General features: G+C 45.3%; 1 protein-coding gene across 2 annotated transcripts in view; it reads left to right on the top strand.

Annotated features, from left to right (window-relative positions):
• The window catches only part of SPTB (spectrin beta, erythrocytic), a 345,456-nt gene that overhangs the window by 314,175 nt on the left and 18,357 nt on the right, over positions 1 to 12,924 (top strand). For both annotated transcript variants that reach the window (XM_033951147.1, XM_033951148.1), the window contains exon 33: positions 3,687 to 3,946. In XM_033951147.1, the coding sequence (XP_033807038.1) occupies positions 3,687 to 3,946 (260 nt within the window). The remainder of the gene's footprint in view (positions 1 to 3,686; positions 3,947 to 12,924) is intronic.

Genomic DNA, 12,924 nt, shown 5'->3' with positions numbered 1-12,924 from the left:
TTCCGTCCTGGGCCCGATCTTGTTCAACATCTATATAAGAGACTTGACAGAAGGGCTCCGAGGTAGAATAACATTATTCGCCGATGATGCCAAACTAAGCAATGTAGTGAGCAAAAGCACAACAGACAAAAATTCAATGGCAGACGATATGATGCATGACCTACTTCTACTGGAGCGCTGGTCTAGGTCCTGGCAACTCAGTTTCAATGCCAAAAAATGCAAAGTCATGCACCTGGGGAGCCAAAATCCATGCAAGGTTTACACCCTAAATGGCGAGATCCTGACAAGAACTGAAGCGGAAAGAGACTTAGGGGTGATTGTCAGGGAAGACATGAAATCTGCAAACCAAGTGGAGCAAGCTTCATCCAAAGCAAGGCAAATCATAGGTTGCATACGCAGGAGTTTCGTCAGCCACAAACCGGAAGTCATTATGCCACTGTATAGATCCATGGTGAGACCGCACCTGGAGTACTGTGTGCAATAGAGAATGACACGGTGGCGGTTTACCCGCGGCCACCGCATTTTAGCCGCGGGTCACCAGCCGAAAACGGGGAAGAAAACTAGCAGTCGCTGCGGCGACGGGGATAAGGCCATTCACTGCCCGCGGGACGGTGAATGGTCTTGTCTCCGCAGTGAGGTATCAAGGATCGCGCGGTCCCCGCAGCCACCGCCCGCCCGCCCGTAGCATTTAGCCAGCTCCCTCCCTCCACCTCACCTTAAATTTCGAGTTTTCCGGCTTCCTTTTTTCCGAGCCGCACGTGTTCAAAAATCCGTGCACGCGCGGCTGCGCGAATCAATCAATCTTCTCCTCTGACGCAACCGGAAACAGGAAGTTGCAGGAGAGGAGAAGTTTGATTGACTCGCGCAGCCGCGCGTGCACGGATTTTTGAACACGTGCGGCTCGGAAAAAAGGAAGCCGGAAAACTCGAAATTTAAGGTGAGGTGGAGGGAGGGAGCTGGCTAAATGCACGGCTTTTTGAACGCGTGCGGCTAGGGAAAAAGGAAGCCGGCAAACTCGGAACGAATATAAGGTGAGGTGGAGGGAGGGTGGGGGCTGCTGGACCATTCTTCATTACTTTGCCATACTAATTCCATTCTATGTTAGGTGCCATGGACTCAGATTCGAGTCCTAGCGATGATGAGTTAAAGATCCCAAAAGAAGCCAACTTCTAAATCCAGTGGTTAGAGCTACACTACACTCCTTGTGACCCTGGGCAAGTCACTTAATCCCTATTGCTTCTGACACAATGGGCAGTTCCAAAGACCAAGACTGGCCAGTGTCAAAGACAGGATGCTGAGCTTGATAGACCCTTAGTCTCCACTGTTTTTAGTGATCAACAAAGTTCTATGTTTCTATAATCACCCTAATTCTGTTATCATTGGACTAGATATTCAAAATGATTTAAATGGCCAGGACAGGCTCCTGGCTGTTCAAATCATCTGTCCAGGGCTAACCAGGCATTTTCAATCTTCATGTTCAGCCCAAATGGTGTCACACAATTCAGCAAAAATACCCAATGTTGTTCCTCATAATTTAAATATTGCTCATAGAAGGAACAACATTGGGTATTTTTGCAAATGGAAGTTGGAGGGTTAATTCCCTTGAAACAGCCAATTGAGTGAAACATGAATTCATGCTGGGACACAAGATAGGTTGAATTTGTTTTGAATTTAAAAAGAAAAATGATCAATGAAGAATACTATAATGGCAAGAAAATATAATGATAAAACAGCAACTAATTTTGCCTATTTTTATATATTAAAAAAGTACTACATAAGGTGAATGTCCATATTGCTGTCTGTTGTTCTGCTGAGCACTGGCATTGAAACAGCAAAATGCATTTATTGCATACTTGTCCTCTGTCGCAAACATTATGGTGGTATATTAGTTGTGTTAATAAAAATTTATAAACAAAGCCCTGCCAGCTGAACATCTCTTTCTCTAGTTCAGCAGCAGGAACTTTGATTTATAAGAATGGAATACGCTAAATATTAGAGTACTAAGGCTTATATGGATGCTGCGGGGACGGTGACGGGGCGGTGAATGGGATGGCAGTGGCGGTGACAGGGCGGTGAAAGGGATGGCAGTGACGGTGACGGGGCGGTGAATGGAATGGCGGTGACGGGGCGGTGCAGAGGATGGTGGGCCGGGGACGGGGCGGTGACGGGGACAGATTTTTTCCCCGTGTCATTCTCTAGTGTGCAATTCTGGAGGCCGCATTACCGCAAGGATGTGCTGAGACTGGAATCGGTCCAGAGAATGGCCACCAGGATGGTCTCTGGACTCAAGGAGCTCCCATACGAGGAGCGGTTAGGGAAGTTGCAGCTCTACTCACTCGAGGAACGTAGAGAGAGGGGAGATATGATCGAGACATTCAAGTATCTCACGGGCCGCATCGAGATGGAGGAAGATGTCTTCTTTTTCAAGGGTCCCGCGACAACAAGGGGGCATCCGTGGAAAATCAGGGGCAGGAAACTGCACGGTGACACTAGGAAGTTCTTCTTCATTGAAAGGGTAGTTGATCGCTGGAATAGTCTTCCACTCCAGGTTATTGAGGCCAGCAGCGTGCCAGATTTTAAGGCCAGATGGGATAGACATGTGAGATCTATCCGCAAAGATAAATAGGGAGGGTTATTAGAGTGAGCAGACTTGATGGGCCGTGGCCCTTATCTGCCATCTATTTCTATGTTTCTAAGGGGTCCTTGTTCTAAAGCAGGGGTGTCAAAGTCCCTCCTCGAGGGCCGCAATCCAGTCAGGTTTTCAGGATTTCCCCAATGAATATGCTTGAGATCTATTAACATACAATGAAAGCAGTTCATGCAATTAGATCTCATGCATATTCATTGGGGAAATCCTGAAACCCTGATTGGATTGTGGCCCTCAAGGAGGACTTTTACACCCCTGTTCTAAAGGGTGTTAAGCCCTAACACACAGGGCCCCTTTTATCAAGCTGAGCTAATGCGAGCTGGCTTGGTAAATGCTCTGACGCTCATAGAATTCCTATGAGCACATATGGCCCACGTTAAAAACCTCTAGCACAGCTTGATAAAAAGAGGGGGTCGGTTAGCAGGAGAAAAACAAGCTATGGCAAAACATTTTTATGTGTTTTGCAATATTTTGCCTGTCTGCATGATGTTTTAAAATATTTTTCTAGGGGGCATCTTCTAGGTAGAGAATGGGCGTGGAAACAAATGCTAGCTACTATGTTAGGATTACCGCATGCTAACTGGTTAAAAAATAAGTAGACAATCTGTAAGATCTGTGAGATCCAGTCCAGTAAAACAAAGCAGACCAATGTAATAAAATGTTGTATATAATTTATTGAAAAAATATTTTAAAACATATAACACTTGCTAAAAGACTGACATGGGGAGAATATAACACTTCCTAATAGGAGATGGAAATTGCTCCAAGTGGTAACTTTTTGCAGGTACTGTGCATGGCAACATTAGTACATGACCTGCAAAAAAATGAAAAATGCTTTTAAAAATGTCATGTAAAATCTGGGATTAAAGTGTGAGAAAGATCCATGTTGGGATGCACCATGTCTAGATTTTACCACACTTTTTTAAAAGGGCCTTCAAATGCACATGCCTAACCTGTATTGACTTCCAGTATCTTCCTTATTTGTCTGAATTTTTAAGTGTTTTGGGCTCTATGTGTGACACATTTTGTTTTGTAACAGAGTATAAAAGAGGAAGAAACCAGTCTGGACAGGGTCTCTAAACAGGCTGAAGAAAGGAAACTGGAAATGTCCAAACAAGTAGAATATGAAGAAGAGTTGACAGAAAGGCTACAACCCCAAATACTTGAAACACCTGTGAATGAAATTGGAGAGGTGTCTACACTGCCTGCTTGGACTGATACCTCATCAGGCATCCAGATGAAAGGATTCCTTGGCCGTAAACATAATCTAGAAGGTCCCAATAAGAAGGCTGCAAACAGGTTCGGTAACGTTTACTTGATTTGCCCTCTTCTCCTCCCCTTGCACACTCTTTAAGTTACTTTGTGTCAGTCTTATTTAGTTATTTTTTGAAGACTTACTGTACCACTCTACTGCTTCTAGCTGTCAAAGGAGGAAAAAGCAGTGTACAATTCTAAAACAAGATCCATAAGAAAAAGAAATACAAAATTCAATAGGAAACCAACCATTCACTCTGACAAACCAAACTTAGCAGACAAAAAAAAACAATAATTGCCCAGGACACTGTAATGCTGTAATGTTCTTTATCCCAGGACAAGTGACGTCACCGACAGGCCCCCGCCCACTTTAAGTGCATTGCCACTTTAAGAACTTAGAAAGTTTGCGATAGCCCGCACTGCACATGCGCGAGTGCCTTCCTGCCCGACGTAGGCACGTGGTCCCTCAATTTCTTAGTTTCTGCGGACCTAAGAAGTCGCATGTCAACGGTCGTTGGTATTTTTTCGTTGCCTTCCCGCTCATGAAGCATTTTTCTGATTTTTTTGTCAGCTTTCGTTTTCTTTTAGTTTAAAGTTAAAAAAAATTTTTTTTTTACTTTTTCTCTTTCGCATTCGCGGCCCGGCAGGGCGGTTCCACGCCTCAAGCTTCGACTTTTGATTTTGCCGAGGCCACTTTTCCATCCATGTCCTGTCTACAAACGGGTTTTAAAAGTGCGAACGGTGTGCTCACCCTATTTCTCTCACTGATCCGCATCGCTGGTGCCTCCAGTGTTTGGGGCCAGTCCAGAGGGCTGATCCATGCACCCGTTGCTCTTCTCTTCAAAAGAGGACCCTCAAGAACCATCAAATTCAACATCGTTTGGTTTTTGGGTCCAGTATAGAGGGAGATTCGGCACCAGTTCTGGTGTCGGAATCCACACTGAAGTCGACGTCACACCACTCGACGTCGCTGGAATCCACCTCGGTGTCGCAGCCAGTAGGTAAGCCGGCTAATAAGCCTTCTCCCACCCCTTCAGGTCCTCAGGTTACTTCAGCAGTGAGCCAAGTCCTGCAGACCTCGAGGAGCTCTAAGAAACGCTCGGCTACGATTGAGGTGAGTTCCTCGTCATCGGCCTCCTCATCTCCAGAACGCAGAGCAGCACTGAAGATATCGGTGAAAAAGGCAGAGGTACTGGTACATAAGCACATAAGCATTGCCTCTGCTGAGTCAGACCATAGGTCCATCACGCCCAGCAGTTCGCTCCCGCGGTGGCCCCCCCAGGTCAATGACCTGTAGTGATCTATTACTCTACTACTCTATTACTTTACAGCCTTCTGTACTGTATATTAACCCTCTAATTGTACCCATGGATCCCCTTTTCCTTCATGAACTCGTCCAATCCCCTTTTGAACCCCAAAGTCGTACTCTGCTTTACCACCTCCTCTGGAAGCGTATTCCAGGTGTTCACCACTCTCTGCGTGAAGAAGAACTTCCTAGCATTTGTTCTGAACCTAACTCCCTTCAATTTTTTTGAGTGTCCTCTAGTTTTTGCTGCCCCTGCTAGTCTGAAGAATCTGTCGCTCTCTACCTTCACTATACCCTTCATGATCTTATGAGTTTCTATCATATCCCCTCTAAGTCTCCGTTTTTCCAGGGAAAAGAGCCCCAGCATATGAGAGGTTTTCCATGCCCTTTATCATTTTTGTCGCTCTCCTCTGGACCCTCTTGAGAATCGCCATATCCTTCTTAAGGTACGGCGACCAGTACTGAATGCAGTACTCCAGATGCGGTCGCACCATCGCCCTATACAGCGGGAGGATAACTTCCTTGGTTCTGGTAGTGATACCTTTTTTGATAATGCCCAACATTCTGTTTGCCTTTTTTGAGGCCGCTGCGCACTGTGCCGCCGGCTTCATTGTTCTATCTACTAAAACCCCCAAGTCCTTTTCTAGGTTGCCTTCCCCCAGTACCATCCCCCCCATTGTGTAGTTGTACATCGGGTTCCCTTTCCCTATGTGCATAACTTTACATTTTTCTACATTGAAGCTCATCTGCAATTTATTTGTCCACTCACTCAGTCTGTTCAGGTCCATTTGAAGTTCTTTACATTCCTCTACAGATCTAACCTTACTGGAGAGTTTCGTGTCATCTGCAAATTTAACAACTTCGCACTTTGTCCCTGTTTCCAGGTCATTAATAAATATATTGAATAGCAGTGGTCCCAGCACCGACCCTTGTGGGACCCCACTCGTGACCCCTTTCCAGTCAGAATAGTGTCCCTTTACTCCTACCCTCTGCTTCCTGTTCGCCAGCCAGTTACCGATCCATCTGTGTATGTCTCCTTCCACCCCGTGGTTCCACAGTTTCCTTAGTAGGCGCTTGTGAGGTACTTTGTCAAAGGCTTTCTGGAAGTCCAGGTATACTATGTCTATGGGGTCACCTTTGTCCAAATGTCCGCTTATCCCTTCGAAGAAGTGCAGCAGGTTCGTTTGGCAAGATCTTCCAGTACAGAAACCAAGCTGGCTTGTTCTCATCAGCTTATTCCTTTCTATACGCTCATTGATACTGTCCTTGATTATCGCTTCGGCCATCTTCCCCGGAACTGAGGTTAAGCTGACCGGTCTATAATTCCCCGGGTCGCCTCTGGATCCCTTCTTGAAGATAGGTGTAACATTTGCTATCCTCCAGTCCTCCGGTATTACCCCTGTTTTTAAGGATAGGTTGCAAATCTGCTGCAGTAACTCTGCTATTTCATCTCTAAGTTCTTTTAGTATTCTTGGGTGGATTCCGTCTGGGCCCGGAGATTTGTCAGTTTTTAGCTTGTCTATCTGTTTGAGTACGTCTTCGAGGCTTACCTCCATGCACGATAATTTATCCTCTTGGTCCCCCTTAAAGAATTTTTCTGGTTCTGGTTCATTGGATGTGTCCTCCTTTGTGAAGACCAATGAGAAGAACATGTTTAATCTGTCCGCTACTTCTTTTTCCTCCTTTACTACTCTTTTCCTGTCCCCCTCGTCCAGAGGTCCCACCTCCTCCCTTGCCGGCTGTTTCCCTTTCACATATCGGAAGAAAGGTTTAAAGTTCCCTGCCTCCTTTGCAAGTCTCTCTTCATACTCTCTCTTTGCTTTGCTGACTGCGCGGTGACATTCTCTTTGGTGTTTCCTGTGCTCTTTCCAATTTTCCTCGGTTTTGTCCTTTTTCCACGTCCTGAAGGATATTTTCTTATCTCTTACCACCTTCTTAACTTCTTTGGTTAACCATGCTGGGTCTTTTGCTTGATTCTTTCTGTACCCTTTTCTAAATCTGGGTATATACCGGTTTTGTGCCTCGTTCACCGTGTCCTTGAATAAGGTCCAGGCTTGGTCCACTGTCTGTGCCTTTCTGGAGCTGTTCCTGAGTTTTCTCTTTACCATTTGTCTCATGGCATCATAGTTCCCTTTCCTGAAGTTGAACGTTGTTACAATGGTTCTCCTCCCCTTTGGCATACAGACTCTTAAGCAGCAAATACAAGAAATTCTGCGAGTCGAGCTACGGGAGCAGTTGCAAATCTGTCATGGCTCCCCCGGTGCCGGTCCAGTCTGAGCCTTTGCTATCGGCCGGTTCAGTCTGAACTTTTGTTACCAGCACCGACCCTTGTGGCACCGGTGCGGTCTGAGCCTTTATTGTCGGCATCGACCTTTGCAGAACCGGTGTCTACTGCCTCAGCACTAGAACGAAAGCCTTCTTCGGTGCCGGCGAGCTTGCTAAACCAGCAGCAGCAGCAGCAGCAACAGCAACAGTAAACTTAATTGTAGCCATCATGGGACCTTTGTGTACCTTCCTGCAGCTGCCGGCTCTGCTTTGGAACAAGGAACCAGCAGCCGCAGAGAGATGCACATAGGTCCTGCGATGGCTGGATTTAAAGTTTAGCTCTGTTGGTTTGGGAAATCAGCAGTGACAGAGTAGGGGAGGGGGGAGAGTCTCGGTGTGCCAGCTGTGCACCCCCGTAGGGCTTGAACCGAGGTCAGACCGCCTCTTGGAATGTCAGCACTATTTTAATGTTTTATAAACTGTTTAGTTTTTCTTGTGTTCATTTTTTTAACTTACTTTTATTGTTGTCTTAAATTCCTGTCTGTCTTCTCTTCTCCTTTTGTTATTTCTCCTCCTGTCTTGTTCCCTTCCCTTACTACATCTGTTTCTGACATATTGATCTTTCCCTTTTAGCTCTTTCCTCCCTTTCTTTCTTTTCTGCTTCTATTCAGTCAAATTTCATCCTTTCTCATCCTCCATTTCCTTTGTACTTTTGTCTTGTATTTTTGTTGTTTCAAGTTTCTTATTGTAAATAAATACAATCAAGGATTTATTAAATATTATATATAACTGATTTAACTTCCAATATTTTGGTCAATTTTGTACAGTCAGGGGAACAACAGAATGGTATACTGGAAAGCAGGGAGACCAAGCCTAGATCACCTAACACAGGGACAACATTCGTCTGGTGGGCTTGCCAGAATCTACATCTGACTCTACTTTACTAACAACGCTTGAGCAGTGGTTACAGGCGGATATGCGTTACCATCCAGCTTGGGGCGTAAAATGGATGAAGGCACGCAGCCCCGCGTCGCCATCATGAAAATTCACAATTATGCTTGTAAGGCCATTTTGATGCAGCAATATAGACTTCATCGGGACTCCTTGAAATATGATGGCCATCGAGTGCAATTATTTCAGGATTATTCATCATCGTTGCTGGAGAAGAGGAGAAAATTCTCGCCTATTTGTGCAGCACTCTCTCAGAAAAAGCAATGCTTCACTCTGGCTTATCTGGCCTTGCTCCGCAATTTCACAGCGACTGGATGGCGCACGTTCGCCTCGGTGGCAGAGGTTGGCGAGTATCTCAACACCCTGCCCTCGGCTTCGGGGCCTTCTTCTTCACTTACTTGACTGCACTGGATAGGCTCCTGCTGTTGACTTTGGTGGCAGCTGTTGAGTGCCTGATAAGTTAGCTTTGGAGCCTCTCTCACCTGCTGGTTTTGATGGGTGTTAGGGTAGCTGTTACCAGTTGTAGGTGGAACTTAAATTTTGCTTTCTGTTCTCTTTGTAAAACCCTGTGGCTTTCATGTACCTTAAATATTATTTCCATGTTTCACTATTCTGCTGGTAGCAGTAGTCTGCTATGCTCCTCTTTGCATTCTCATATGTGGACTCCTACTACATTCTGGGTCTAACTGATGCAGCTGTGGGGTATATCAAGTTTTGGTTTTAATGAGTGGCTGTTAACATATGTGTCCCATATGGCTGGCTGGCCCCCTTTTTCTGCTTCTGTCTTTTAGTCCCTTCAGAGCCTCTGCATTATTATAACACAATTTCTAGGTGAGGTTCTTCCTTTGGTATGGATTAAAAAGCCCTGGCTGGGGACTTTTTTGTTCTAATCTAATCTAACCTAGACTTCAGTTTATGTACCGGGGCATCTCCTACCGGAGCTTGACTAGGTTCACATGTAATTAGACTTGAGTACATAAGAGAGTATAACAGAAAGAAAGCCTTTAAGTGCTATTGCTGTTTTCTGCCAGCCTTCTTCACTTTTTTTGTTCTTCAAGGGGCAGTATTTTCTACCGGTTAGACCTGGGGACAGGTTACATCTTGTGACTCAGCCTCCTTGATTCCTTTCGGGGGATCGGTGATGCTGTGGGGGATGTGTGGATTGGGGGGGGTGTTGTTGGGGGATTAGATGGGGGAGGGAGGTTTGGGAAGAGCTGGGAGTCTTCAATCATCTTATCTTTGTATGTGCTTTGGGGATTTTATTTTATTTTCCTTTTTCTTGTTTTGCTTCTTGTTTTCTATGCTCTGGGAGAGGCTGGTCTCCTAAGACTCTCTTTTCTTATACACTTACTTTTGCTTAGTAGGTCTTCTCTAACTGATGGCCTATGAGTACTCAGTTTCAAATCCTTTCCTGGAATGTTGTGGGGATTACCTCTCCTGTCAAGTACTCAAAAATTTTAGCGGCCCTTCAGCATTATTGTGTGGATATTGCATGTCTACAAGAGACACGGCTCACTGATGCTGAACATCTTAAGTTACATCGTTCTTGGGTGGGTGAGGTGTACTATGCCGCCCCACCTGGGTGTCATGGTAGAATTGCAGTACTGGTTCGTAAGTCTTCTCCGATTGGGGTTCAAGTTTTAGAAGCTGCTTCAGATGAGATGGGCGATCTCTGCTTTTGCGATTAACGCTGGGTAATAAACGTTATTTGTTGTTAGTTGTTTATGGCCCAAATTCGGCAGAGGTTTCTTTTTTGCAAGGACTAGTACATCTTTGCTCCTGTTATTCTGGGGACCCCATTATTTTGCTGGGAGATTTTAATCTGGTCTTCGTCCTTACTTGTGATAAATCTGTAACTCCATCCACACCCCCTGGGGCTAAAGGACATTTGTTGGCTGACTTTTGTGATTCTCTTTCCGTGGTTGATCTATGGCATTTATTACATCCGGAGGTTAAGGATTATACTCACCTTTCTTGTGCACGCCACACCTGGTCCTGGATTGACTCTGTTTTTGTCCCCAGAGTTGTTTCCTTCTATCCTGTCGGCGGAAATAAGACCCTTGAATATTTCGGACCATACACCAATCTGGATAGATATTCATTTAGATGTCACTTATATAAAATCTCCTTTTTGGCATTTTCCTTTTTACCTTGCTCAAGATGCTGAGTTCAAGAAGTTTCTCCATACTCAGTGGGAGGATTATCTGGAGCATAATGGCCAACATCAGGATAACCCCATTCTATTTTGGGAAACAGCAAAAATGGTACTTCATGGTCACATTCTCTCATTTACGTGTGCCTGCACTAGATGTATTCACAAGGGTATTATCACCTTGGAGAAAGCTTTACGGACAGCTAAGAGGACATAAGAACATAAGAATTGCCGCTGTTGGGCATCATGCCCAGCAGTCCGTTCACGCGGCAGCCCTTGCTCAAAGACCAGCACCCTAACTGAGACTAGCCCTACCTGCGTACGTTCTGGTTCAGCAGGAACTTGTCTAACTTTGTCTTGAATCCCTGGAGGGTGTTTTCCCCTACGACAGACTCCGGAAGAGCGTTCCAGTTTTCTACCACTCTCTGAGTGAAGAAGAACTTCCTTACATTCATACAGAATCTATCCCCTTTCAATTTTAGAGAGTGCCCTCTCGTTCTCCCTACCTTGAAGAGGGTGAACAACCTGTCCTTATCTACTAAGTCTATTCCCTTCAGTACCTTGAATGTTTCGATCATGTCCCTTCTCAATCTCCTCTGTTCGAGGGAGAAAAGGCCCAGTTTCTCTAATCTTTCACTGTACGGCAACTCCTCCAGCCCCTTAACCATCTTAGTCGCTCTTCTCTGGACCCTTTCAAGTAGTACCATGTCTTTCTTTTATGTATGGCGACCAGTGCTGGATAAAGTAATCTAGGTGAGGGTGCACCATGGCCCGGTACAGCAGCATGATAACCTTCTCCGATCTGTTCGTGATCCCCTTCTTTATCATTCCTAGCATTCTGTTCGCCCTTTTTGCTGCCGCTGCACATTACATGGACGGCTTCATCGACTTGTCGATCATAACTCCCAAGTCTCTTTCCTGGGAGGTCTCTCCAAGTACCACCCCGGACATCCTGTATTCGTGCATAAGATTTTTGTTACCTACATGAATCACCTTTCTTTTGAATCCTACGGCGGAGAATAGGGAACTTTATCTGTCTTCTCAAGGGGCCCTTAACTCTCTCCTTCATTCTCGCTCTCAGAAGTGGGCGGCTTTTCATAAACATCACTTTCACCACTTTGTTAATAAGCCGGGGCATCTTCTGGTGTGCCTCATGGATGCTAAGACTGGCCGCAGACCTATTTTGGCACTCTGGACACCTGTGGGGGGCCGGGTTTTGCGCACTCCTGAGGTCTCCAGGGTTCTTTATGACTATTTTGCTAAACTTTATGCTTCTCCTGAGGCTGTTTCTTTTGAAATGTTAATGGACTATATTTGATTCTCTGGATTGCCTCGACTATCTGAGGAGGTGGTCACCAGACTGAATTGCCCTTTCTAGTCTAAGGAATTGCAGACTGCCATCAAGGCTTTGAAATCAGGGAACACACCAGGACTGGATGGGTTTTCTGGTGAGTTTTACTGGCTTCTTTCCCCACACCTTTGCAGACCACTGTTATCTTACTATAATGACGCTATTTCTACCGGCTTCTTTCCTCGTTATACTAATGAAGCCCTTATTACCTTGTTACTGAAGCCAGGTAAGATGGAGGATGATTCAGGTTCTTATCGCCCCATTTCCTTGATCAATGTTGATCTTAAACTATTGTCTCATATCCTCGCTGATCGCTTAGCTCCTCACCTTCCTACCTTGATCCATGAGGATCAGGTAGGTTTTGTTTGTGGCCGCCAGTTAGTTTGCAATGTTAGAAAGGTTATCTTTGCCATGGCTCATTGCCAACAACATCATATTCCCACTTTGTTTGTTAGCCTGGATGCCTCTAAGGCATTTGATAGTGTTCATTGGTCTTTTCTGTTTAGTACTCTTGAATATGTAGACCTCAGGGCTTCTATCTTAATGCAATCCGCTCTCTTTATTCTAATCCTAGGGCATCTCTGCTAGTTAACGGAACTCACACGGATTCTTTCCCTATCCTGCGGGGTACTAGGCAGGGCTGCCCCCTTTCTCCTCGCTCCTTTTCCTTCTCTCTTTAGAACCCCTGCTTTGTACTTTATGATCCTTTGATGCAATGAGTGGCCTGCGGGTGGCAGGTGGGGAACTTAAAACTTTAGCTTTTCCAGATGACATGTTTTTGGTTCTTACACTTCCAGAGGTTTTGTTGCTGCCAGCGTTAGATCTTATTTCCGAGTACAGTTTTTATTTCGGGTTATCTCTTAATCTTGATAAATCAGTTGCTATGCCTTCTTTCCCTGGGATTAGAACTACTTGGAGAGGGTCGTTTCCATTGCAGTGGGCTGATTCATCCCTGAGATATTTGGGAGTTCTTATCCCTCATGACCTCTTTCGACTAT

This window comes from Geotrypetes seraphini, chromosome 7 (assembly GCF_902459505.1).
Source record: "Geotrypetes seraphini chromosome 7, aGeoSer1.1, whole genome shotgun sequence".
In the NCBI taxonomy this organism is placed as follows: Eukaryota; Metazoa; Chordata; class Amphibia; order Gymnophiona; family Dermophiidae; genus Geotrypetes; species Geotrypetes seraphini.
Note: the sequence above shows the minus strand (reverse complement) of the source record. Positions and strands in the feature narration are given on the sequence as shown.